General features: G+C 42.7%; 2 protein-coding genes and 2 long non-coding RNA genes across 7 annotated transcripts; 3 read left to right on the top strand and 1 right to left on the bottom strand.

Moving 5' to 3' along the window:
• The first annotated feature begins 36 nt into the window (after positions 1-36).
• On the top strand, positions 37-5,183 carry tmub1 (transmembrane and ubiquitin-like domain containing 1). 4 transcript variants are annotated; one of them, XM_077507361.1, is made up of 3 exons: positions 37-185; positions 2,798-3,143; positions 4,705-5,183. In XM_077507361.1, the coding sequence occupies exons 2-3, from the start codon at positions 2,842-2,844 to the stop codon at positions 5,054-5,056; spliced, it is 654 nt and encodes a 217-aa protein (XP_077363487.1). In that variant the 5' UTR covers positions 37-185; positions 2,798-2,841; the 3' UTR covers positions 5,057-5,183. The 4 variants fall into 4 exon arrangements, with proteins under 4 accessions (XP_077363487.1, XP_077363514.1, XP_077363496.1 ...); XM_077507388.1 differs by having other exon boundaries at positions 51-173; XM_077507370.1 differs by lacking the exon at positions 37-185 and adding an exon at positions 361-498.
• Positions 4,198-10,575, bottom strand: LOC144007775 (uncharacterized). Its single transcript, XR_013280349.1, has 3 exons — positions 10,421-10,575; positions 6,902-7,014; positions 4,198-5,362 (listed from the first exon to the last, which is right to left on the bottom strand). It is a non-coding gene; the product is annotated as an uncharacterized LOC144007775 (long non-coding RNA).
• On the top strand, positions 8,647-26,365 carry LOC144007241 (uncharacterized). Its single transcript, XM_077506690.1, has 3 exons — positions 8,647-8,779; positions 9,459-10,024; positions 24,086-26,365. Exons 2-3 carry the CDS (start codon positions 9,901-9,903, stop codon positions 25,699-25,701), a joined length of 1,740 nt encoding a protein of 579 aa, XP_077362816.1. The 5' UTR covers positions 8,647-8,779; positions 9,459-9,900; the 3' UTR covers positions 25,702-26,365.
• On the top strand, positions 18,247-19,129 carry LOC144007840 (uncharacterized). Its single transcript, XR_013280394.1, has 3 exons — positions 18,247-18,323; positions 18,403-18,492; positions 19,000-19,129. It is a non-coding gene; the product is annotated as an uncharacterized LOC144007840 (long non-coding RNA).
• Positions 26,366-27,911: the final 1,546 nt, after the last annotated feature.

Here is a 27,911-nt window from a genome sequence, read left to right as displayed (position 1 = left end):
ATGGATGGAAAATAAATAAAGTCAAAATATTCAACGAAGCGATCCAGCAGGGGGCGCCCCCCGGAAAAACCATAGAAGAAGACAAGCCGGAAGCGTCGCGTGTGTGAATGCGGAAGCCGATTAGCAACGATTAGCAACGATTAGCTTCAAGGCTAAAACCTGACATGACGCCTGTAAGCTGAACAGTAAGTTTGTACTTGGTTCTTGCGCACATGCGAACAAAATAAAGAAAAAAAAGCTAGTTTAAAACTCGGAGTTGAGAGCGAAAAGACGCTGTGTGGCGTCGCGAGGTTGACTTTTGCTTTACTTCCGGCCCGCTGGGCGACGAGGCTAGCTTGTTAGCTTGTGGCTCATTTGAGTGCTTCGTGATCGTGACGTCACGGGCAGCCCAACTAGAACTAGCTCGCTTGAAAAGTTGAAAGGCTTCAAACGAGCGAGGCGAGGCGAGTCTCGTGAAACTTGCGGAACCGGACTCGAGTCTACACTTCCCAGTCCGAGGTCTGCTGCTGCTGACACTTGTTTCACGGCTGCGGGGGGGCCTGGGTGGACTTTTTTTTTTGTTTGGGCTTGTTGAGTTGTCGTGGTGACAGGTGACTAGCTTGTTTGAAAGGATACCTGACTTATTTAGACGTTTTCAACAATAAAAAGTTCATATTTGGTCGAGAATGAATTGGAAACTTCCATTATTAACACCTTGAAGAAAAGACATTTTGCCACTTGCTGTCGACTGAAGATGACGACAATTAAAGGGATACTTGACTCATTGAGCCATTTTCAGTAGTAAAAAGTTATTTTGTCTATATTTAATGTGGCAACTTCATTATTTTTCACGTACAATTAGTAGTTTTAAAAAGTAATTTCTCTACTTGCTGTCGACTGACGATGACATCACCTGTGCTGAGAAGTAGGTAACTACCAAACAGAGCCACGATTGTCCATTACCGACTTCCTCAGCACAGGTGATGTCATCATCAGTCGACAGACAGCAAGTAGAAAAATCACTTTTTAATGGTATTCATTGTACATGAACTCAACTTTATTTATAAAGCGCATTAAGAACTAATGAAGTTATCAAATTCATCCTGGATAAAATATTCACTTTAATGAGTCAAGTATCCATTTTAAGGTTGTAATCGGTTTCATGTTTGAACAGCATTGAAATAAAATATTAAGTCTTAGTGTTCCATTAATGTAACATATGGCTGGGTGAAAATCTAAAAAAAAAAAAATTCTGTCATTCTGGACAATTACGATTTTAATCAAAAGTAAAAAAACAAAACAAAAAACCCCCCATATAAACAAGGTTTGATTTATTCAAAAATTAATGTTGTGCAAAATGTTCAGACAATAACGTACACTAATTTTGAATCAGTTTTAATGTAAATTTAACATAGCTTGTGCAAAAAGCTACTCGTATCTTTTTCATAACTTAGACTGTGCAAAATAAAGAAAAGCTACTCGCAGCTTTTGCTCAAAAGCCATACATAACTTATACAAAAAAACAACTACTCATGGATTTTGCATAACCCAAATACCACAATGCTTGTGCAAAAAAAAAAAGCTACTCATAGCCTTTTGTTCAACTTAAACAGGTATTGTAAACTGCACATCCAGTATTCTGCAAATATACAACTCAACTCACAATAACATTTGTATAGAACAGAACTTCAAGATCAAGAGCTTAAAAATAATGAGCGCCACCTGTTATTGCAATTAAATTCAAATTCCTTGCAAGCAAAACTAGCCTGTCAACTGACTGGCAAAAGACAAACTCTGCTGCACGTCACAATGTTTCCCACGGTACTAAATACGGCTAAGGTTTGTTGTTTCTACGGTGCGCTTGCACTTATCTTTGCTAGCGTTAGCCACGCCGCACTCTCGAAGACGTGAGCATTCCTCTCATTCTTTCGGATGCCTTTGGTGCAAGTGCTAGAACGGGATAGTTGTGCTGCTACTCTTCGCCTTAATCGCTCTTCGGCGACCTTGCACTCGCTTGTAGTTTGCTCTACGTCGCTCTTTTAAAAGCCGAACCCATTCCATCTAATAGACGGTAACATGAGTCCCTTTTCTTGGTTAGTCTTCTGGAGCAGAAATAATGTGCGTGCGAGTAGGCAGCTGATGTGGGGCGCCGGGTGGAGGTGTGGGACCATCGCTTGCCTTCGCTGCCGGTTGGCGTGGGTTGGATTCCCCGCCTGGGAGAGACCGCGTAAAGGCCTCAGTATACTTCTGCGTCAGGCTCACGCCGAGACGTGAGGGCGGAGCTCCGCTCGTGCGTTTGCCTTCAAACTCGTGCGCAATACACATCACATGAATTAATTAGTGTGCGTGTTTGTGTGAGTGAAAAGAAATATATCGTGAGCTAATCGTATTGTATCGTGAGGTACCCAGCGGTTCCCGCCCCAAGATGCAGCGATATTCAAACATCACGATCCGATAATTATCACGATATTGATGAAAGAAAGAAAGCCGTTTCTTCTTTAGTTGTTGCTTCAGGTCTTTCCGGTGCACCGCTGTTGATATAGCGCCTCCATAATGGTGCAACGCTGCAACTGCAACTGTTAAAATGCCGAGCTCCATCAACGCAGCTGGAGCGCTGCTGTGTTGCGCCACATCAGTTGCTGCAAATTAGTTGCAGGTGGCCGCCTCTGAATTGTAGACACAGGAAAAAACCCTGCATTTGTTCATCTGCGTCTCCTTGTCGGGGTGCCGGCAAAACTTAACCGGGGGGGGGCATTACAAGCGCAACAGGTTTTGTAAAAACGCTGACTTGTTGTTGTGCCCCCCAAACCTCGTTCAGGTGGCGTGCGATTGGCTGCTTGGTCATCGGCGGCGGTGTCGGCGATGACGTTGATCGAGGGCGTCGGCGACGAGGTGACGCTCGTGCTGGCGGCGCTGACTGCGGCGGCCGTGCTGCTGCTGGCCTGGGCCTCCACCCGCACCTCGGAGCCGACGGCGGCTTCCGCGCCGGGGCCGCTCGGCCACCCCTCCCCTCCGACCGCCACTCCCCCGCACCCGCCCACTGGCCCGCCCTCGCCCGCCGATGACGACTCCGAGAGGAACATGGTGCTCCGACTCAAGTTCCTCAACGACACGGAGCGGACGGCGCGCGTCAAACCTCAGGACACCGTCGGCTACATCAAGAGGTAAACGTGCGGTTCCGCGGCCCGCCATTAGGTGGCGCTCTGCTCTTGCGCGTCAATCGGCATCAAACGTGACTCGCTGGATAGCTGCTAGGCCAAGACTTTTGAGGGGGCAAGGCGGCCATGCTCCTCGCAAGAAACGTTTCTCGCCATACCATCCCATACATTTACAGGATCGCAATCGGAGACGATTTGAGAAAGTTCTTCTTCGTAGACACCGCATCATTTATCATGTTTTCAATTTATTAGACATAAACAAGAGGACTTCAGACATTTTACAACTTGCCTAAAGTACATGTAGAAATTATATGCTTAATGATGTTCCAAAATCCAAAAAATAAAATGGCAAATCAAATTTAAAAATAAATTTATTTAAAAAATCCCTTCTCACCACCAGCATTTTTTTTAAATATAAAAAAAAAAAAAAAATCCAAAGTCTGTGTGCCAGTGCCAGTCTTTTCATTTTGTTGTACTTTTTTCTTTTTCTTTTTTTTAATAAGTGAAAATGTGGTCTCAAATAGCATATATATCAAGAAATGTTTCTATATATAAAAAATAAAATAAAAATAAAATGACAAATTAAATTAAAAAATAAATTTAAAAAATCCTTTCTTGCCACCAGCATTTTTTTCTTTTTTTTTTTAAATCCGAAAAATCCCAAAAATAAAATGACAAAAAAAAAGAAACAGAAAAAAGAAAAATCCCTTCTGGCCACAGCATTTTTTTTTAATTTAATTTAAAAAAAAAAAAAATCCGAAAAATTCCAAAAATAAAATGACAAAAAAAAAAAAAAAAAAAAAAAATCCCTTCTGGCCAGCAGCATTTTTTTTTTTTAAATATATATATATATATATATATATATATATATATAAATAAAAAAATAATAATAAAAAATCCGAAAAATCCAAAACAGTGCCGGTCTTTTCATTTTGTATTGTACAATTTTTTTATTTTTTTTTATTAACTAAGTGAAAATGGTGGTCTCAAATGGCATAGTAATCAAAAATGTTTCTATATTCTGGCCACCGGCATTTTTATTTTTTTTTAAATATTAAAAAAATCTGAAAAATCCAAAACAGTCCCCCAAATCCCTTCATTCCCTTCCCCCAACATTAAAAAATAAAATAAAATGACAAATCAAATGTAAAAATACATTTAAAAAAATCCTTTCCAGCCACCAGCATTTTTTTTAATATAAAAAAAAAAAATCCAAAACAGCCAGTCTTTTCATTTTGTGTTGTACAATTTTTTTTTAATAAGGGAAAATATAGATAATAGTAATCAGGAAATGTTTCCACATCACCCAGCCGGAGCAAACTAAATAGATAGATAAAATCACAAATCTAATTTAAAAATAAATGAATACAAAAAAAAAAATCCCTTGTGGCCACCAGCAATTTTTTATTTTATTTTTTTTGAATCCAGAAAAATGTGCAAAATCCAAAACGGGTCCAAAACCGGCCCTTTTGGCGAGCGTGAGCGTCTTTCGATTCAGGCGAGCGGGCGGGCCGGGCTCGGCGTCTGTCGACTGACGCTTGGCGCCCTCCTACTGTGCCCTCCTCAGGACGTACTTTGCGGGCCAGGAGCGCGCCGTGCGTCTCATCTACCAGGGTCAGCTGCTGCAGGACGACGGCGCCACGTTGGAGGCGCTGCGCCTGCCGCACAACGGTGTGCTGCACTGCCACGTGTCGCAGCGGCAGAGCGCCGACGCCGGCGGCGGCCCGACGCCGCCCGAGCGCGCGCCGGGCCCGCTGGACGCGGGCGGCCTGCTGGTGCCGCTGCTGGCGCTGCTGCTGGCGGCGCTGTGGTACTGCCAGATCCAGTACCGCCACCTGTTCACGCCGCCGGCGTCGGCCTCGCTGCTGGGCATCACCGTCTTCCTCGGCCTGCTGGCCTTCGGCGTCTACCGCCACTAGACTCTGTCGCTCGCCGGCCTTCCTCCTCCTCCTCATCTCCTTTGTGCCTCTTGGGCTCGCGCTTCCGCCGCCAGATGGCCGCCGGTCTGGATGTCGACGAAAGAAAGCCCATTAAATCATTCATTTCAATTCTCTTGCTTGCGTTTTGTTTCATTCTTTTCTTTTTTTTCTTTTTTGTTTTAAAGACGCTGATGACGATGACCGTGAGGTGCATTGTGGGTAATAGGCAAGTCCTTGGAGGAGTCAGGCGGAGGAGGCGATCACGTGACCCGCTCTTTCAGTCATCTCACGGCGTCGCCATCAGCTCTGAAACACAATCACAGCACGGATACACGGCAACAAACGCGCCGACACTCAACACAAAGCAACCAAACAATGAATTGGCTGCCGATTATAACCGGACCTTTATTGGGCCTTCAAACATCGGCCAAAACAATTGGGCCAAATGGCCAATTGTTTCCCCCTTAAAACGTTATCGTAGAACACCCAAGTTTCCGACTCTGTGAAAGAGAAATTGCGTGGGAATGCTGAAAGCTGAATGCTAATAGCTGAATGCTAAGCTGATTGCCAATGAAGGAAATTGAAGGATACATTGTTAAAATTACAAAGTAATTACATAACTCGTCCTTACAAGTATTAGTAGTTGTAGGGATGCACAGTAATTTTCAACCAATAGCGATAAACCAACAATTTAGAAAGTGGCAATGTCAATAAGCCAATAATTGTTTTGTTTAAAGCTTAGCATTAGCATTTGCTTAGCCTTAGCTTCGTGTGCTAACCTAGCATTACCTTAGCATCAACACTAGCTTAGCATGCTAAATTAGCATTAGCTAAGCATTAGCTTAGCATACTAACTTAGCATATTCAATCCGCATTAGCTAGCATGCTAATTTAATATTAGTTTAGCATTAACTTAGCATCAGCTTAGTGTGCTAAGTTAGCATTAGCTTAGCATGTAAACTTAGCATTAGCTTAGCATTAGCTTAACATTAACATTAGCTTAGCATGCTAACTTAGCATTAGCTTAGCATCAGCATTAACTTAGCATGCTTACTTAGCATTATTAGCATTAGCATTAGTATTAGCATTAACTTAGACTTCGACCTGAATTTATTGATCCCCTCTGTCCAGGAATTTACATGTCCAGCAGCAATGAGAACAGATAATAAAATAATTCAATCAATCAATCATTCAAATAAGACACCAGAGATTGAATTAATAATGATAATAATAAAATTTAAAAAATAAATAAAAATTACTTAACTTAGCATGTTAACTTAGCATGCTAACTTAGCATTAACATTGCATGCTAACTTAACATGTTAACTTGGCATGAACATTCATATTAGCATTAGCTTAGCATGTTAACCTAGCATTAAAATTGTCTTAGCATGCTAACTTAGCATTATCTTAACATCAGTATTATCTTAGCATGCTAATGTAGCATAAGCTTAGCATTAGCTAACTTAACATTAGCATGGCATGCTAATTTAGCATTATTAGCATTAGTATTAACATTAACTTGGCATGTTAACTTAGCATGCTAACTCAGCATTAACATAGCATGCTAACTTAGCATTAGCATTCGTATTAGCATTAGATTAGCTTGCTAACTTAGCATTAAAATTGGCTTAGCATACCAACTTAGCATGCTAACTTAACATTAGCATTAGCATAATCACCCTGGATAGATTTGTAATGTACAGTTGGAGGTGAAATCCGAACCCGCGACCTCCTGGTTACGGAACACTGGTGTGTAGACTTTCCCTAAGGCCTGCGGTGGAGTCAATTTGAGGAGTGCAGGTGTGCGGCATTCCCACCAGCCGGCCGACGCGGTCATCCCACCTGCAGCAGCGTGGTGATTTCCGGCACTTCCACGTCGACCGTTTCCGTGGTTTCCGTCAGCGGGAAGCTCCGCCCAGAACACTTCCTCCTCGTCAAAGTTGCGCCGAGACATGCTGGACACGCAAGCCCGCACGGTGAGTCATTGCTCATTTGCATATTTTCACATGAAAAAAAAAAAGGTCCAAAAGAATTCCCTTTGTCACAGGACATTATTTGTGTGACATCATCATGTTGACCCCGCCCACCCCCAAACGAATATTGGTCATAATCTTCCCGCGTGTGACGTGGAAGTGCAGGGAAAGGGTGAAGAAAGAAATGGTAGTCATTACAAAAACGGCCAGCAGGTGGCAGCAGAGTATAAGAGATCAACCAGTGCCATGTTGCAACAAGCTCTTTTTGCCAGTGTTTTCACCAGGAATGTGAGTCATGATGAAAATTAGCTATATTCTAATGCTAAGTGCTGCAAAACCGAAACAGATAAAAATGTTTTTTTTTTCCTGATGAAAGAAGACACTAATCTTTCTTTTCTTTCTTTCTTTCTTTTGGTAGGTTTCATGTTTTGATAGCGATAGAACACAATATTGTGTGGGCCTCGCAAAATCAGTCCAAATCCAGTAAAAAGGGGGTTGCTTCAGTCAAAATGGCCGCCAGTCAATGCGTTAAGAGCTGCTTCATATTGAACATAAAGCAACATATGTACATTTTTGTTTTTAATTGTCGAACCAATTTGGCCCCAGCTCTTATGCTGCATTTCCGAGTTGGGTTTTCCCAGTTCTGACCTGAAAGCGTTCGAGGCGAACGTAAACAACCAAAATGGTGGATAGTGATAAATTGCTCTTTATTTTGGTCCTCAGAACTCATTTTGACTTCCAGAAAACTTGCCTTTTTGCAATTTTGCTTCATTTATAGTTTTTAAATTTTATTCCATAAGCATTCCATACAGTGTACATTGCGTCGTTACGTGGCGTTATGTCCAATATTTATGAATGAAGAAAGCTATCCAGTTTTATACTCGAGTAAAATGTGTTTTGCCATTCAGAGTGACGTCACGTTGTAGTCCGCGTGAAGTTGGGGTCCTTTTTTTTTTTTTTTTTTTTTCTTGCGACTTGGCAAGTTAAATTTCTGAGTTCAAGGGGGCGTTCCCGTACACACTTCCTGGTTTGAATTTGGAAAAGTCCGACTTCCGACCATCCTCGAATGCTGCATTATATCCATTACTGCTAAATTGTGACTCCTTTGCACAAAAAAAGTCACTCCAAGTGACAAGCCGGGCGCGGACCTCTTTTGAGATCTGTAGCTAGCAAGCTAGCTCGCCGCTAACTGCTAGCTGGCACGTCATTCATTCCCAGCCATTTTGACTGAAGCTCCCAGCCATTCCTGGTGGAAACACGTTCAAATAGAGCTTGTTGCAACATGGCCCATGGCTGATCTCCTATACTCTGCTGCCACCTGCTGGCCGTTAACTACCATTACTTTAAGCCACCTCTTCATGTCAGAAGCTGCATCAAAGCCTTCTGTAGGCTCTTGCATTAAAAAAGTGAAAAAGCAAAAAAAAAAAAAAGCAAACGTATTTACATGTCTTTGGGTTTGAATGAGTTAAATCCAATTAAATTAATAACATTGCTTCCAAATGTCAAACCATAAAATGTTTTATAATGTTAAAATTGAAGGTAAAATACACATTTTTCATAGAAACATATGCAAAAGTGAGTCCGATAAATGTCTTCCACAGGTCAAAGTAAGCTGCTGAATCTTCTCCACCTGATGACATCACCTGTGCTGAGCAAGTCGGCAATGACCAATCATGGCTCAGTTTGTTGACCAAACCCACAAAACAGGTCTTCAGTCGACAACAAGTGGAAAACTGACTTTTGAAAGGTATTAATTCTACATGAAAAATAAGGAAGTTATCAAATTCATTCTGGACAAAACATTCACTTGAAAATGGTCAAGTATCCCTTTAAATATCAAGGACATGATCAAAAACTCCGCAAACATGAAAATTCTAAATGACATTTTGCAGCTATACAGCAGTTATACAAACGTTGACATCAGCAAGGATGAAAGAAGAGATATTAACATCATCAATTCAAACATTGGCTTGAGAGTGGCACAAAAAAAAAGGATAGTCGAGGCAATCGGTGTGCGAATTGCTGAAAAAGTGATCCAAGCATGAAACTTCCCACAAATATTGAAAAAGGACCGACTTTATTTACCATGTCAGAACAGGAGCCACCGAGATTGGATGCATAGCAACGGTTGCAAAGCAACGAAGCAATTTCTGAATGACTGAGGAGTTGTTACGACTTTTTATTCTATTCACTCCTAAAATGGTGCAAAAGATGAGATTGCACTAAATGTGATCATTTCCATCTTTGATGTTCATTGTAGTCCAAATTGTTGACGATGGTGTGAAAATGTCCTGTTCACGTCATTAGCTGCCGATTTGTGAAGACATATGCTTCATATAAAGTAACCCCCCCATTGGTCTTATTGCCGGCAAAACTGAAATGCCTGAGTTTTTTTTTTTTTTTTTTTTTTTTTCCGAACTCTGAAGGTATCGGTTCTCATGTGACATCATACCAGCCAATCGGGCTTTGCTGAGCGTGAGCAACGAGAGGCGTCCATGCATTGATTGGCTGAATGGTAAGTGCCCCGCCCCCAGGAAACGCTCCAAACAGGAAATCGGGCAAGATTCAAACCACCTCTCCGGTAATCTATACAAATAAGTGACGTGAAGCCGCAACGAAGCCTTGAGTGCCCGTGAGCGCTTTTATACACAACAACGACTAGATTGGACTGTCGCCAATCAGTGTATTTTGGCTTGTGGCCGGATAAACTCGTCTCGGTGCGCCTCGAAGCTTCGCGGCCTAGTTAGCTTAGCTTAGCTTAGCTTAGCTTAGTTTAGTTTAGCTTGCTAACAAAGAGACGCGTTCGGTCGTCGCTACAAATCGACAATGAGTCATCAAGTGTGACTTTTTGGGCGTTATTGTGCCAACATGTGCGCAAGAACCACACCGAAGTACGAGGAGGAACGATTTGGAGTCAAAGAAGCGAAGGAGCGACATATTCAATTGCTGGGCGATGTTTGCATGCAGCCTCGTGTTGTCCTACGCAGAGCAGGTTTGTACACTTCTTACTTCGTCAACAACTTGTTTCTATCCTTGAAAATAATATTCATGTCTTTGTAGTTGAATGGAATTAGTTGGCAAATAAACAAGGGACACCTCATCGATAAGGACGGCCGACGTGATTACCTTCAACTTTGCGGATTTTTTTAAAATTTTGGTGTAGTTGAAACAATTTTTGACTATTTCACCCTGAGTTGAATAGGAAACATGTTTTTGAATGATATTAACGCATGGAAAAGTTATCCAGAAATGTATTTGAAAACAAACTAACACAATTAACTTATCAAAATAAATATCTCTCAAACAAAAACCTATCCTTTTTAACTTAAAAATGTATACATTAAACTTGATCAGAGGGTTAAAGAATCATTCTTGACAGTTGACATACCATATTTATTGCTGACGTTGCCTGGTGGACATTTTTTACCTTTGCCTTGTATTCCGTATGTGTCCACCACTTGAGACGCTTGAGATCAGTCAGCCCACCATTGGCTCAGGTTAAAGTACCCCAGCAGCCAACTTTGCACTCTCATCGGGCCCGGGGCGAAAATTTGATATTATGAAGTTGTCATGACAACGCAACTCTATAGTGCCCCCTAGCGTAGAAAAATAAAAACCAATCCCGGCCCGTTTGACCTAGAGCTACGAAAATTGGCAGGCACGTGTAGCGCCCCGAGACGCACAAAAAAAGTCAGTGGAAGCCATTTCCGAAAATGTACAGGAAGTGAGCTATGAATTTTTGAATGTCCAATTTTGGCACATTCACTGTGGTCATGCTTTTACCCCCTTTGCAAACATTTTTCATCCCATTGACTTCAAACTTGGCATGTATCATCTCACGACCTGAGAGAACAACTGGGCAAAACATCTTGCCTTTTTGAAATACTATATGACGGGGGCGGGTCATCAAAAATTGCCTTTAAAATTTAATGTGTCCAGAAAGAGCAAATGCTTAATAACTCCCATGTTCAAGCTCCAAAAAATCTCAAACTTCTCATGCAACTTAATAGTCACGGCCTGAAAACATCTATATCATAAAATTCAGTTATACATATAGCGCCACCTAGTGGTGACAATAAATGTCATACTTTATGTTTTTAGCTACTGTGCCAAGCTCGTTGAAGGGATCCAATTAAAAATTGGTCAGAAAAGCCTTAAGACGTTGATCATGCCCCACACCAAATATTGTAACTTTTCGCCAAAGGGCGTGGCCACTACGGTGCCCCACAGTCTGGTAATTTTTCGTGACAATAATAGTTGCTTTAACTTGACCCAGATGATCCTATCTTCTCAGAATTTCACACATTTGATGAGAGTCCAGCCCTTAAGACATCTACGAACTTATATTTCATCTTACTGATAGCGCCACCTACTGGCAGTTTTTTTTTCTTCAATGTTTTTCTCCAACCAAATTAACTGCACCTACCTCATATTTGCTTAGATGAGGGTTTCGGCCTTCATGATGTCACAACACGAAGTTTGTGAGTTTTCACGAATTGCTGTGGCTGTGGCTAAGCGCTGTTCGCCAAGAAAACAATGCTGATTTTGAGGGCACAGAAACACATGAAACTTGGCAAAACAGTTAAGGTGTACCCCGCCTACTGCCCGAAGCCGGCTGGGATAGGCTGCAGCACCCCCGTGACCCTTGTGAGGAGCACGCGGTTAAGAAAATGGATGGATGGATGGATGGATGTTAGCACAAATTTGAAGTTGGTTTAGTAGGCACTGGACGCCTCCCTGGGGAGGTATTCCGGGCATGTCCCACAGCGGGCGGCCCCGGTGACGACCCAGAACACCCTGGAGAGACGTCTGTCTCTCGGCTGGCCTGGGAACGCCTTGGAAATCCTCCGCTTTAGCTGGTTGAAGTGGCTGGGGAGAGGGAAGTCTGGGCTTCCCTCTTAAAGCTGCTGCCCCCGTGACCCGATCTCGGATAAGCGGTAGAAGATGGATGGGTGCAGAGTGTGCAGTATGGCTTGTGGGGTGCAAGCTAGTTTTGACAGGGGCGGTTGTTGAAAGAACTCGTGTAGGCGTGACTCAAAACAACTCAAAATGAATGTTATTTGGGCTGCAAGCAGTGCTGTAATAACGTGTATTGTAATCTGATTACTTTCTTTCAATAAGGAGCAATCTAACGCGTTCATTTTTCCAAAGCAGTAATCTAATTAAAGTTACTTTCCTAAGTGGCTGTACTTTACTACTTTTTTTTATTACCCCATAATGTATGTAGAATGTAAAATGGACAATAAGCGGGGGACACCCTGGACTGGTTGCCAGCCAATTGCAGGGCACACAGAAGGTTGTTTTCCATTCTGTGTTATTATTCTGGATATGTAACTAATAGAGATATACCGATATGCTTTTTTCAGGGCCGATACCGATTATCGGTAGTCAAGGAGGCAGATAACCGATATTTGAAGCCGATATTCATTTGCAGTAAAAGTTAAAATGTTGGCACCCAATTTTTGAATAATGCAAACCCTAACCGTTCTTTACAATGGATTCTCACACTGCACATTTCGTTTTACATCCTTCCATCTGCAATAAGTCGTTGGTGGCGGGGGGAGTTAAATGTGGGGGCCAATGTGACATTACCTTTTATAGCATTTGGGATACTTGTAGTTTTATTCTATAAATGTTATATTTTTATATTTTGAAGTAATAGGAGGAACCCTGTCATTCAAAATGTGCATCAGCTGTGGCATTACTTATTACTACGGCAAAAAATAAATAAATAATTCCATGAGAAAAACTATTCATCCCTGAACACCATACAGTTCTTGTAGACCTTATTATGATTATTGTTATTGTTACCATATAGACAGTATTGATAAGCTTAGGATCTTAAATCGAGAACAGCAATATCATGCTACTCCTCTCTACAAGAGAACTGTCAAAAGACACTTCATCATGTAGTTTACTGCCACTTAGGATGCCCCAATCAACGCAGAAAAAGGTCGAGTAAAATAACTTGGTTATAATAATAGTTAGAACAACTTGGTTAAACAGACATTGTTGCGGTCGACCACTGCCAGTTTCTGCTGTTTAATGTGTTTTACACTTATAGACACGTGTGTGTATATGGGCACACTATTCTCTCACTACTGTACTGTACTGTATCACTTAATGGCACAGATGTACTTGTCTAAATAATAACTGGGCTGCAACATTGCTAATTCACATTAACAAGCACTATCTTAGCTGTCCACATGAATAGTTACTAACACACGAGAAAGTTATACAACACACCAAACATGAGCTCATTATTCAAAGTATGATGCACGTAAGGAAATTACATCACTGAACATTAATTGCAGCCGACTACGGCCGTAGATGTTACATATTAGTGGCATCCATTTTGAGAGGATAATGTCCCAACTGACGGCAGACATGACGTGAAAAGAGAGACAAAACGAGCAAATAAGCACACTATACTTTAGTGCACTTCTCTACTAATGCCAAACATATGGAAGAGAACACGTTCGTGTAGTTAAACGGTGTTTGAGACACTTAATTTGTTACGGAGCGGACTTTAACGAGGTGCACAACGAGCTGCCAATCAAATCGACGTCGACGCTTAAGGCACACAATGGCAAACCAGTGCGACAAATAAACACAATATAAAGTAACTAAACGCTATTTAGTGTCACTGTGGCATCTCACTGCATAATAACCGCTATGCAACAAGTAGTGGACGTGACCCATAATGCAATGTGTGCGTCACGAGAGGTAAATATAATGACATTACTCTACTCTTAACATGGAACTGGACAATATAATAATGACAACTGTTAATATTTGGAACCTTTCTAACAAACATTGTTTACTTAATTAAGTGAAAATGTGTGTGATTCCCTCCCCGAGTAGTTCAAGTACGAATTAGCTACTGGGTGTTAGCCCCCATGCTAAGCTGAACACACCACTGTTAGCTAGCGGGGATTCAATGCAAGGCAATGCAGCTCCATTCATGTAGTGCATTTAATACACAACATAATTCAATGTGTTTAGCTTATCATGGTGAAAAGTTCGGCGGAGTCTCTTCTCTTTTAACTTACCTTCGAAGCATGTGTCTCTCGCGTTGTGTCCGTGGGTGCGTGTGTGACCAGCTATTGTGATACACGGCATACACTACTGATTGGTTCTGGCTCTTGCACGGCTAACCAATCAAATGCTGCTATGGGCGTTACGTTGCTGGAGTTGGACTCCATAACAGACAGAGACGCTCTGGGCTGCATTCGAAGCGAAAATACGGAGTTTTAAATGGATCGCTTATATCGGCCGTCAGATTAATAAAACAGGCCGATACCTATTTGTACCAATATGTCAAATATCGGCCCCGATTATCAGCCCGGCCGATTATCGGTCTATCTCTAGTAGGGGTGTAAAAAAAAAAAAAAAAAAAAAACGATTCGGCGATATATCGCGATACTACATCGCGCGATTCTCGAATCGATTCAATAATCGGCAGAATCGATTTTTTTTGTATTTATTTATTTATTTATTTTTTATTTTTTTAGGATTCACACCTTGAGCATGGAAGAATGTTATATGAACGGAACATTAAGCCTTAATATTTTATTTTAATGCTGTTCAAACATGAAACAGATTACAACCTCTGAAATTTCAGATAAATAAATAATACATTTTCATATAAATCTTACACTCTACAAGCTTACTGATTAGTATTTTCTAAATTTGATTGAAAAAAATCGCAACAATCGACTTATAAATTCGTATCGGGATTAATCGGTATCGAATCGAATCGTGACCTGTGAATCGTGATACGAATCGAATCGTCAGGTACTAGGCAATTCACACCCCTAATCTCTAGTAACTATACATATTATAATCTCACCATAGCCTGAGCGTCAATGTATTGTTTTTATTGGCAAATGATTTGGTTTAGAAACATAATGTAGGTCAAAGCTCCCCCCCTTAGCATATTCACCAGAAGAGGACACTCCGCCTCGTGCTTTTCATCAAATACTGACATTATAGTATTGCATTGTTAAAATATGAATCAAATTACTTGTCTGAAACTAAAGTGACTCACAATTGTGGTGTTTTCATGCATTTTAATGTGTAAAATACAAAAATCGCAAACCAAATCGCAATATCGCAATTACGACCCTAACAAGAACCGATACTTCGGTACCAAGGCGATGCCAAGATTCTGAAAATGTGACGGAACTGCCTTTTCTACAATCCCCAAAGTATCGTTGGCACCGAGGCGGCACATCCGGCCGTGTCTTTTGTGTTGTTTTGGGGGTGGAAACGAGAGCTTATCTGGCAACCCAGGCAACGTCTAAATGACGTCACGTGACGACCCTGCCGCTGCCACAATAATTAGGAAGGAGAACAACAGTCAATGCGTTCAACATGGCAGTACCCGCACAAATTCGTCGGCCGTTAGTTTTTCGTAAATGTATTAACTATCGGAACACCTCGTGGCCCGAGGGATGAACGACGAGGACGCTGCATAGACACCGATCTATTATCTACGCTCATAGATGCCTACGGTAGAGGTTCCTCTTCACCAATGGGATACCAGAGAGATGCATAGACACCGATCTATTGATGTATTATCTACGGTCATAGATACATACGGTACAGGTTCCTCTTAGACAATGGGATGCCAGAAAGATGCTAGGTAATAATAAAAGTATGTTGCGTTCGGTACTGTATTTTTACTTTTCGTATCTTGAAATTTCTTTCGTAACAAGAGGCAATATTTTCCTGTTGAGGCGTTTTTTTTTTGTGTTTTTTTATTAATTATTCTATTACAAACAATTAAGGCACACTTTGTCATAAACTATACACTTTGCAGTTGAACAGCAATAAACAAAAGGAGAAAGGAAAAAAAAAGTGAGGAATTTAATCCAAAAGAAGATACTGGTCCATTAAAGAAAATAGTCTCTGGGCATTTTTGTTAGTCATGAAATGCAAGGATTTTTTTGTACAATTTGAGGTCATTCTTCTAACTATTGATGTGGGGCTTCACCTTGAGGTATCTGCATCTATGAATAAAATGTTTTGCAAGAGAAATTCAATTGTTAACCAAAAAGTCCAAATTCTTTTCCTGGAACAAAATTTCAACTTTAACTGACATCCAATTGAAAGGACGCAGTGCAATGTTTTTGCATAATAACTAGCTTTGTACATCGCACCAAAATTCTGAAATGTGTTCACAATCAAAGAAGATATGTTCCACTGTTTCGATGTCATTCTCACAAAATACACACAAGTTATTGTCCCAATTAAATCTTAGATGCAAAAAGTGGTTAGAAGGATAAATATCATTTAATATTTTAAAATGAACTTCTTTAGCTTTATGAGGAATCGGTTATGATACGAAACATTTCCATCCATCCATCATTCCATCCATCTTCTTCCGCTTATCTGAGGTCGGGTCGCGGGGGCAGCAGCTTTAGGAGGGAAACCCAGACCTCCCTCTCCCCAGCCACTTCCACCAGCTCCTCCGGCGGGATCCCAAGGCGTTCCCAGGCCAGCCGAGAGACATAAGGCGCTTTCACACCGCAGGAACTTATTCAGGAACTTCCCTATGTTCCGGGGGAGTTTGTCCAAAGTTTGCGTTCACACACAAAAGTAGTTCCGGGTCTGGGGGGGTCGAAACGGTACTACCTAAGTACCTAGGCAAGAGGAGGGTATTTCGGTGTACCCTGAACTACACAAGTGGGGGCGTGTTGTGAAGTGTGTCATGATTGGTTGACTGGACGAGGAGGTGTGTTTTGGATAGGTGAGTTTTTCGCGGTAAAGCCGCCATTTCTTTTTTACTTTTCACTGCTGAGAGCGCGACGATTTTTTCCCCCCAAACGTTTTGGAAATGGAAGGATTTAAAAAAAACGATAGGTGGACGGACGGAGAAGTGCAGGCTCTCCTGAGCATTTACGGGGACGAGGAGACCCAACGACAATTTGAAAGTGCCACAAGAAACGATAAAGTCTATCAATTGATAACCGCGAAGCTAGAAGAGCTTAGCATTTTCCACACACAAAGGCAGGTAAGGGAAAAAATCAAGAAACTCAAACAGGACTATAAAAAACTCAAGGACCACAACAGCCGAAGCGGAAATGACCGCAAAATTAATAAATGGTACGAAAGACTGGACGTCATTCTCGGCCACCGGATGGGGTGTACAACCGGTAAAACAAAGGACTCTGCAATTGCAATGCTGGAAGTTATGTGCGAGGACACGGCAGTGGGCGAGGATTCCTCAACAACAGACACGCTAACACACCAAGGTAAGACAGAATTGCCTCATGAACATTTGTATTTATATATTCGTTTAGGTCGCTGCGCGGTCTTAACGTGGCTTTTACACCGCGCTAGCACTAAGTTGTTAGCGTAGCATGGCTTAAGCTTGGCAAAGGCACGCATCCAGCTCCGAACCTATGTAATGTTGTGAAATCATTCCTAAATCAATTAACCTAGTAAATGAAGAGTATTGTAGGCAGCTAATGCCGAAATAGCCTTGCTTCCAGTGATGACGAAATTGGAAAGCTTTGTGCAAAGGACGTGTGGAAACCAGGCATGATATGCACGGTTAAAAGCAAAACAACCACTTCGTTTGTTTTTTTCCCCCTTAAGCCAAGGCTCTGTATACAACGCGACTAAAGAGTTTTAACTTGTTAGTCTCATCACCTAACCGCTCGTATATAGTTCTGGGGAAACGAAAACGTAAGAAGAATGACTCGAAATTGATATTTTGCCGTGACCTTCACCTCGATACCAGCGCTACTTTGCCATGAATCGCGCGAGAATTTCGCTGGCAGGGGAGTTGACGGTCACGGTGAAATATCCGTTGCTATAAAAGGTATGCCGTCTAACAGTGTAAACTGACCTTTGTTGTGATGTACTCTGACTTACAGCGGGACCTTCTCTGAGCTTCTCTGTACCTTCTGATGTCTCCCAGAGCAGTCCTGGTATGTTTCATTTCATTTCATGTAACTTCAAAAGCTCCATATAGAACTAATAAAGCAACACACCACTCACTATTAATTTTACTTCGTTGGATACGCCAGTGTGTATTGCTGCCTAAAAAAAAGCTTGTACATGCCGCCATATTTGGCAATGTAGTGTGGCATATTCTGTTCTGTGGCAATGAAAAATGGAAGGATATATGTGAGTGGCGTGTTTCACCCTCACCTAAATCATTGCACTGTGCCCTTACTCAGTTCATGACTCTGTTGATACAGTTCCAGTCGAGGCGTTGGAAGGGATAAGCGAGGATGGTCCATCCACAAGCGGAAGCTGCGCCCCTATGTCAACTTCCAGTAAGTTCAAAGTCATGTAACTTGAAGCTCATCGAAATTATTCACTGTTACTCATTGGATGTACATGATGTTGATACAGCTTCAAATGATGAAGTGAGTGAACATTCGCGGCCTACGAGCAGAATCAGCAGAGCTGTTCCTGAGTCTTCTGCCTTGCTCTCCCGTCCAGGTAAATGTCCAGTAAAAAAAAAAAAAAAAAGTTTCAAATTTCTTACCTTCACAAAATGGACGGCCCGCCTCCTCTGTGGCATTTTTCCCAGTTACAATTATTGAATAACAAATTGTTATGCTTGCTAATGATTATAGTCACACTACAGCCATGAACAAAAGTCAACTCAAATCATGTCAGCAGATACTGCCTCTGCATAATTTCATTTGGAATTTAATGATTGTGGCCTTTTTGATCAGGTCCTTCATATTTGAGAAATGATGGTTGATGTATATTAATCTTTTGAATTGCATCAAAAATATTGGAATCAATTTGGAATTTAGCTCTTGTGAATCAAAGTCACATTGATGTAGGACATTAGTATTATACCCAGCCCTTCTATTATTGCGATGGTTCAAATCCAATTACACGCTAAACCTATATTCACATAATTTATAATAAATAATTTAAGGGCACCTGCACCTTGTTTTTTTGTCATTCACTCATTGTACATTTACATCCCTACAGGCAAGCGCAAACGGGACCGAGACCACCTGTTTTTGGATTACCTGCGCGAGTCTGACGAAAAGAACGGGGAGGCCACGAGAGCGATATTTCTCGAAGAAGTGAGGTTGCACAAGGAGGACCTTGAGCTCAGACGGCAGGAACGCATGGAAGACCTTGAGCTCAGACGGCAGGAACGCATGGAAGATCAACGGCTTGACAGAGACTTCCAAATGGGCTTCCTGGCAGTCTTAAACAGATTTGTTGACACAATAAGCCAAATGCCAAAGTAATAAATACTTTCGATTTCATATCAGAGTTTTTGGGGCTTTTTTTCACACAAATAAAAACTTACGCTCAATGAATTCTTTTTAATATTTTTTATTTAAAAAAAAAAAAAAAAAACTAATGCAAACACACAATTCCTTTACAATGATGTATTTAAAAACTTCAGAATTGCTGCACGGGCATGCACCCCCTCAGTTTCCACTATTGCAGACTCAGTACCATCAGGCTGCTGCGGAACAACAGCACTGTCCTCCCATTCTCCCAAAAAATCATCCCCGTTCTGTTCACACAAATTGTGTAAAACACAACAAGTTATGACCATAGACTTTGTTTTGTCCAGTTGGCAGTCATTGCGATTTAACAAACATCGCCACCTGCCCTTTAATCTACCAAATGCGTGTTCCACGGTGATTCGGGCTCTGCTTGTCTTGTTGTTGTAAATTAACTGCTGCATGGTCAGTCTGCCGTTGTCGTTGAACGGCTTCAGCAGCCAGCTCTTAAGTGGATAGGCAGCATCACCGAGCAGGTAATACCCAACGTTGTGTCCATGTATGGTTTTTGTTTCTTCAGGGTGTAGCAAACCTCTGTCCACCAGATCCCACAGCCCAGACAAGCGGAGCACTCTAGCATCATGCAGGCTCCCAGCAGCACCAACAAAAACATTCCAAAAGAGCCCCTTTGCATCCACCACAGCCTGCAGGATGATGGAGTGCCAGCCTTTGCGGTTAAAGTATTCAGTGTGGTACTCTTCTGGTCGAATAATGGGAATGTGGGATCCATCTATCGCACCCACACACTGTGGCAGCCCCCATTTTGTCTGAAAATGTGCTGCCATGTCTTCTAATTTGTTTTTGGAGGGCAACCGTATGACCTCTGCCAAAAGCACCTTCTCTACCGCAGTGCAGAAGTTATGCACACATTGACACACTGTAGAAATGCCGATGCCAAACAAATGTGAGATGCTCCTATACTCATTATTGGTGGCAAGTTTCCACAGAGCTACAGCAACTCTCTTTCGCAGTGGAACACAAAGACGATAGTTGGTGTCACTCTTCTACAGCTCGGGTCCAAGACGGTAACAGAGGAACTCGAATGTGTCCTTGGAAACACGAAAGTCTTTCATCCATTTGCCATCATCGTAGGTTGAAACTACAGCGTCCCACCAGTCGGAGGTTCTGATGTTCTTCCACACCCTGCGCGGAACACACCCAGACCGGTAGAAGTGGAAAATCTGAAACAGAAACACAACAAATTAATGAATGCTATTAAATTAAATTAATTTATTAAATTAATCTCTACATTAATTACTTTTGTGCAACAACCTCGTGATTGACATGATACCAGAATATCTTAAAATAGCGGAATATGCACCTATATGTGTGGCCCTATAATAAACCACTTGATGTGGCAATCTAAAACTTCCCAAATTAATAACTTTTTCCTAAATCCCGGCACGTCTGTCCTATCATTTGTGCATTGTCAAAGAAAGCAAGCCATTTCAACACTTTGGGTCGGCCTTTTTTTTATTTATTTTTTTTTTAAAGCAGAAAACAACACGTGGACAGACTAACAATACATCCAGCTCCAACGATATTATGAATTACGAAGCGTACATTTAGCGTCAACAGCAAATCGCCATCAAGCCCTATTTAGCAGTGAATTGCACGATAACTAGGCTGGAAACACCAGTTTCCAGCGATTGCCGAGTTCATGAAAGCGCGCGTCACGGCAAGATATCCACAAACAAGACCGACGCGCGCGGAAACACGCTTCACTTTAATCACATATGTTACAAGTGTGAAATAAATTCCGTATAATTGTGTGTTTAAGCCTTACCACTGCACGTCTTCGTGCTTGCAGGAGTTTTCGCGCTTGCAGTAGTAAGCGTCTTCGTGTTTGCAGGTTTGACCGTCTTTCCACGAGGCGTGAGCGAATTCTGCCCATTTCTCGTCTTGCTGGGGTACGGCGGGTCCTTTCCCTTGACGTTCTAATAGTTGCAACCACAACTTTGTACAACATAACAAGTAAGAGAAAAAGATGATAATGCTCCATCATGCCGCTTTGTATCACAAGAAATGGCGATGGAGGGTCAAAGGTCGCGTTTTTCAACGTCACCCTGCTTGTTTGTCATTCAGTTTTACCGGTACCGCCACTTGCTGGACAGGCGGGGTAGTGCTGTTTTTTTCCTCCCCTGACTTACGTCATCAGTCTCATTTGAATAAACTACCCTGCCCGCTTTCAAGCTGTGTGAACGCAAACTCGTGGGCCGCTCACAAGTTCTTCGGACCCGGAACTGACTCTACCATGAACTCAAAGTTCCTGGGCTTTTTGGTGTGAAAGCGCCTATAGTCTCTCCAGCGTGTCCTGGGTCTTCCCCGGGGCCTCCCGCCGGTGGGACATGCCCGGAACACCTCCCCAGGGAGGCGTCCAGGAAGCATCCGAACCAGATACCCGAGCCACCTCAGCTGGCTCCTCTCAACGCGGAGGAGCAGCGACTCGACTCTGAGTCCCTCCCGGATGAGCGAGCTTCTCACCCGATCTCTAAGGGAGAGCCCGGACACCCTGCGGAGGAAACTCATTTCGGCCGCTTGTATCCGGGATCTTGTTCTTTCGGTCACGACCCACAGCTCGTGACCATAGGTGAGGGTCGGAACGTAGATAGACCGGTAAATGGAGATCTTCGACTTTTGGCTCAGCTCTTTCTTCACCAGGACGGACCGATACAGAGTCCGCATCACTGCAGACGCTGCACCGATCTGCCTGTCTAGCTCCCGCTCCATCCTGCCCTCACTCGTGAACAAGACCCCAAGATACTTGAACTCCTCCACTTGGGGCAGGATCTCATCCCCGACCCGGAGAGGACACGCCACCCTTTTCCGACTGAGGACCATGGTCTCGGATTTGGAGGTGCTGATCCTCATCCCGACCGCTTCACACTCGGCTGCGAACCGTTCCAGTGAGAGTTGGAGATCACGGCTTGATGAAGCCAACAGCACCACATCATCTGCAAAAAGCAGAGATGCAATGGTGAGGCCACCAAACCGGACCCCCTCAACGCCTCGGCTGCGCCTAGAAATCATGTCCATAAAAGTTATGAACAGAATCGGTGACAAAGGGCAACCTTGGCGGAGTCCAACCCTCACTGGAAACGAATCCGACTTACTGCCGGAAATGCGGACCAAACTCTGGCAACAGTTGTACAGGGACCGAACAGCCCGTATCAGGGGGTTTGGTACCCCGTACCCCCGAAGCACCCCCCACCGGACTCCCCGAGGGACACGGTCGAATGCCTTCTCCAAATCCACAAAACACATGTGGACTGGTTGAGCAAACTCCCACGCACCCTCCAGGATCCTGCTGAGGGTGTAGAGCTGGTCCACTGTTCCACGGCCAGGACGAAAACCACACTGCTCCTCCTGAATCTGAGATTCGACTTCCCCGACGGACCCTCCTCTCCAGCACCCCTGAATAGACCTTACCAGGGAGGCTGAGGAGTGTGATCCCTCTGTAGTCTTTAGGAACTCCGGGCGGATCTCATCCACCCCCGGGGCCCTGCCACCGAGGAGCTAAACGTTTCGTTATCCTTTTTGCATCAGCATCACTGTAATCCCGTAGAACATATTTTCTTTTAAGTAAGAACGGATAGTACCGTTCAGTTAATACCCTCCTAAAAAGTGTATTAGGCAATTGTTTACTCCCAAAGAAAACTCCTTCCAAATATAGTGAACACATCTCAGATACATTAGAATGTACCACCAATTGCTGAGTCATTGCTTTAAATTGGTCTGGAATGGCTTTAATAACTCTATTACATTCTCTAAATGAACATTGAAGGTTGTATTTAACACAAAAGTCTGTATGATTTAAAAAATCACCTTGTTCATTCATAAGATGTGAAACAGCCCAAATCCCTTTATCCATCCAGTGTCCCAAAAACAATGACTTCCGATTGACGAGAATCTAGTTGTTATTCCACAGGGGTGAATTGTGGGGTGTAAAATTGTGCTTATATATCAAATTCCAGAAACGAAGAACTTGTTGAGGATAATCTGACAGCTTCACAGGCAATCACAAATTGATTAGTTACGCCTGGGTTTCTCGCACCACTGCCCACACAGAGTGGCGGCCATCTTGGCCAATTGATTAGGTATGCCAGAGATTGACCTGATTTCAACAGGAAATGACCTAAAAATGACCTGATTTCAACAGGAAGTGACTCGGAACAGACCTAAAATCAACACGAAGTGACCTAATTTCAACAGGAAGTGACCCATAACGGACCTAATTTCAACAGGAAGTGACTTAAAAATGACCTGATTTCAACAAGATCAAAAGTTACCATACTAATGCCGAGTCTGAATGCTTATGCTAAGTTAGTAAGTAGAGGTACCACTGTACTTGGTAAGGTAAGGTTTATTTTGAAATTGGATTTCTCACAGCCCCGCATACTGTCATGCATACTGCCGTTAACGAGACTACGACTATCTCAGGGGGTATCCAAGGCAGAAATGACGAGAGCTCGTTTGAGCCCTAGTATTAGTAATAGTTTTTGTACGATGATGCCTATTTTGTAATCGTGAAGGGTAATAATCGAAATCGTAATTCAATTTCGATTAACTGCACAACCCTATCGGAGGGTGTCCATTTTCCTCCTGCTACCCCCCGGATGGTCTGGTTCAAATCGGGTTCTGACATTATCGCACCGTGTGCGGTGGGCCCAAATCAAGGCGCCACTGTAGAAACAATAATACGCAACATCAAGTCGTGCTTGAGATTTGACTTAACTGAACCAAATTTGTATTTGTCTTCTTGTGTCCTGCAGACGTCGGTGAGAAATATCTTTGCCCTGAACAGCAGGAAGTGAAGTCTCCTCATATTAAAGAGGAGGAAGAACATGCTTACATTAAAGAGGAGGAAGAACATGCTTACATTAAAGAGGAGGAAAAGCCCCTTTGTGTCAAAGAGGAGGCGGCTGAGGATGACGTCACCAAGTCACCAATGATCTTTGTTCCTTTAAAGGGTGAAGGTGACGAAAACGGTGAGTGTGAGGGGGACAGAGGGGCGGAGCCGCCAAGCAGCAGCTCAACTCCTCAACACATGAAGACAGAAGGTGATGCAGATCAGTGGGGACCACCACAAGTGCAAAGTGATGACATAAGGTCACAGTCTGCTGCTGCTGATGATGATGATGAATACGCTAAAGGTGATAATGCTAACAACTGCTGCAAATGTTCTCAGTGTGGGAAAACGTTGCGTTCAAAATGGTGTTTGAAAGTTCACTTGACAACACACAGTGGAGAAAAACCTTTTTCCTGCCCGGAATGTGGCAAAAGCTTCTCTCATAAGTTTGTTTTAACAAGACACACAAGAACACACACTGGACAAAAACCTTTTTCCTGCCCAGAATGTGGCAAAAGCTTCTCTCAGCAGTCACATTTAACAAGACACACAAGAACACACACTGGACAAAAACCTTTTTCCTGCCCAGAATGTGGCAAAAGCTTCTCTCGTAAGTCACATTTAACAAGACACACAAGAACACACAGTGGAGAAAAATCTTTTTCCTTCCCAGACTGTGGCAAAAGCTTCTCTCATAAGTTTGGTTTAACAAAACACACAAGAACACACAGTGGAGAAAAACCTTTTTCCTGCCCAGAATGTGGCAAAAGCTTCTCTAAGCAGTCACATTTAACAAGACACACAAGAATACACACTGGACAAAAACCTTTTTCCTGCCCAGAATGTGGCAAAAGCTTCTCTCGTAAGTCACATTTAACAAGACACACAAGAACACACAGTGGAGAAAAATCTTTTTCCTGCCCAGAATGTGGCAAAAGCTTCTCTCATAAGTTTGGTTTAACAAAACACACAAGAACACACAGTGGAGAAAAACCTTTTTCCTGCCCAGAATGTGGCAAAAGCTTCTCTCAGCAGTCACATTTAACAAGACACACAAGAACACACAGTGGAGAAAACCCTTTTTCCTGCCCAGAATGTGGCAAAAGCTTCTCTCATAAGTTTGGTTTAACAAAACACACAAGAACACACAGTGGAGAAAAACCTTTTTCCTGCCCAGAATGTGGCAAAAGCTTCTCTCAGCAGTCACATTTAACAAGCCACACAAGAACACACAGTGGAGAAAAACCTTTTTCCTGCCCAGAATGTGGCAAAAGCTTCTCTCAGAAGTCACATTTAACAAGACACACAAGAACACACACTGGAGAAAAACCTTTTTCCTGCCCAGAATGTGGCAAAAGCTTCTCTCAGAAGATGAATTTAACAAGGCACACAAGAACACACAGTGGAGAAAAACCTTTTTCCTGCCCAGAACGTGGCAAAAGCTTCTCTCAGAAGTCCGTTTTAACAAAACACGCACGAACACACGCTGGGAAGGAACCATTCACTTGCTCAAAGCTTTTCTTGCAAAAAGCTTGCTGAGAGACACGAGTGTGCTGGTGATCATAGCGGCAATCTTTGAAGCTTTCAAAGAAAATGGAGTGGCTCTGTGCTATACTGTAAAGTGGAAATGATTTGGAATAAAATAGGGAGGAATTAAGTGATCCCCGCTGAGTTTGAAAATGTTCATACTGAGAATTGAATGACGTCTCTGATTTTTATGGCAACTTTATTTTAACAATGATCGAGAGGAATATCAGAAAGAATGACATGAAATTAAAAAAATCCAAATGAATTAGCATTTTGTTGAGGGAGATCGTGAACCAACTCCTCCCGTGTCGTCCTTGGCTGATCTAAAACCTTTCTCATGCTCATTAAGACCCAACGAGGCGATATCTTGCATGGAGTCCCCAGAACCCAAAATTTAACAACAAAATTTCAAGGGGACGTCAACCCCAAAATGTTCTTAACAAATAACATGTTGTCGGCCTATCTGCCTCCACTCGTCGAAACACGGCATCCAGATGAATAAATTGCGTTTGCCCTGAGCATTGCTCCTTTTCCAAGCGTCAGCGGCTTCGACCTCAAAATGACCTCAAATCATGTCGGATATCTCTTGCAGTGTAAAGTGTTGTGAAAATGTATTTGCCCTCCTCTCAGATTCTCACTTTTTTTTTTTTTTTTTTTTTTTTCTTTTTTTAAAAGAGCTCAGAATTGTTCATTCGGTAGTCTTACCGATTCAACGTCTTGTCATCATTGCTCTTTTTTTTTTTTTTTTTTTTTTTTTTTTTTTTTGTGCGTGTGCGTGTGCGTGCGTGTGTGTGTGTGCGTGCAAATACATATGAATTTATACTCATTAATTCACCTAAAACCTTATAAATATCCCATTACCCTTCGCCTTAACCAGGTACTTCAGAATCTTGCCAGAGTCGTGAGGTTTAAATGGTCAGGAGACCAGAGAAAAGGTCAGAAAAAAAAAAAAAAAAGAAATAAAGAGAAAAGAAAGGTAAATCAAAGTGAAATCCAGCACCGACCAAACACTTCCTGCCTTCCCCATGGTTACAAAATCAAACTCTTACGCCAACCCCGGGAGCCTCTAAATTCCATCAAATTTAGCAAGATCTCAGAGACCAGAGGAAAAACTAAAGAGAGGAAGGAGGGAAGGATCGATGAGGCAGAGTGAGATCCATAGAAGCCAGTACATCCAATCCATCAAAGTGAAGTCCAGCACCAACAAGACCCCTCCTACGTGGTTACAAAACCAGAGTCTTATGCCAACCCCAGAAGCCTCGTACTTCTAATAAATTAAAATCTCAAGAGACCAGAGGAAAAACTAAAGAGAGGAAGGAGGGAAGGATAGATCAAGCAAAGTGAGGACCACAGACACCAGCACCCACTGATTCAAGGGGCTGCGGGAGGGAGAGGCTACTTTTGTTGAGTTTCAGTAGATGCTGGTGCGACGGATCTGGCATGCATAAGGACCACCTCCAAAGAAAGAAGCCGTCAACCGCGGTCCAGCAAAGCCCCGACCCCCAACACCCAACCCCCCACCCACCCATACCGCAGATTCTCACTTTTATTACCCACTTGAATTTTGAAAGTCATCATACAAATGTCAATCTCAAAGATCACCCAAATAAACAGACAATGCAGTTTTTCTCGGATGATTTTTCAGGAGATTTGATTTTGTAATTACAAAAGACTATTCAAAAGTACCTGGCCCTGTTCATGTGTTTAAATGTTGTCAATGTACGAGTTCTAATTTTGTAAGCGATTTTTGTTTGCTTTGCTTCTGAAAGTTGCGTTTGACCTTAGAATCTCGGTAAACGTGGGATGCAGATTGAATCTGATTAGCCTTTACCCAAAACTCTCTCCTAGTTGGAAACTTTCCGTTTTGGGCGGGCAATCCAAGAAGGAACCCTGCTGTGGAGCTCAGCTGCAGCCCCCCAATATAAAAGCACGCTTCCTGTTTGCTTCTCTCTCTTTTGCTGTTCTCTTTGTGCTGCTCTTTTGGGTCCCTGGCTCTTTTGTTCCTGCTCCCCGGGTGCTGCCCCCCCCTCTCCATCGGGCGCGCCTGCCAGACAAAGGGCTAGCCACAGCTAGCGTGACCACCAGCGCACGCGGAAAACTCACGGAAGCCATCGCTTTTGAGACAGGCGCGGCGAAACACGCCGCTTTTGTCCCTGCACAAGCTCAAACGGATGGTGCCTTTACAGGCACCCTGAGTCCACAACCAAAGGGGCCTCTTCCCA

The sequence above is a fragment of the Festucalex cinctus genome, chromosome 1 (genome assembly GCF_051991245.1).
Source record: "Festucalex cinctus isolate MCC-2025b chromosome 1, RoL_Fcin_1.0, whole genome shotgun sequence".
Taxonomy (NCBI): Eukaryota; Metazoa; Chordata; class Actinopteri; order Syngnathiformes; family Syngnathidae; genus Festucalex; species Festucalex cinctus.
The sequence above is the reverse complement of the archived record's forward strand: the minus strand, read 5'-3'. Positions and strand labels throughout refer to the sequence as shown.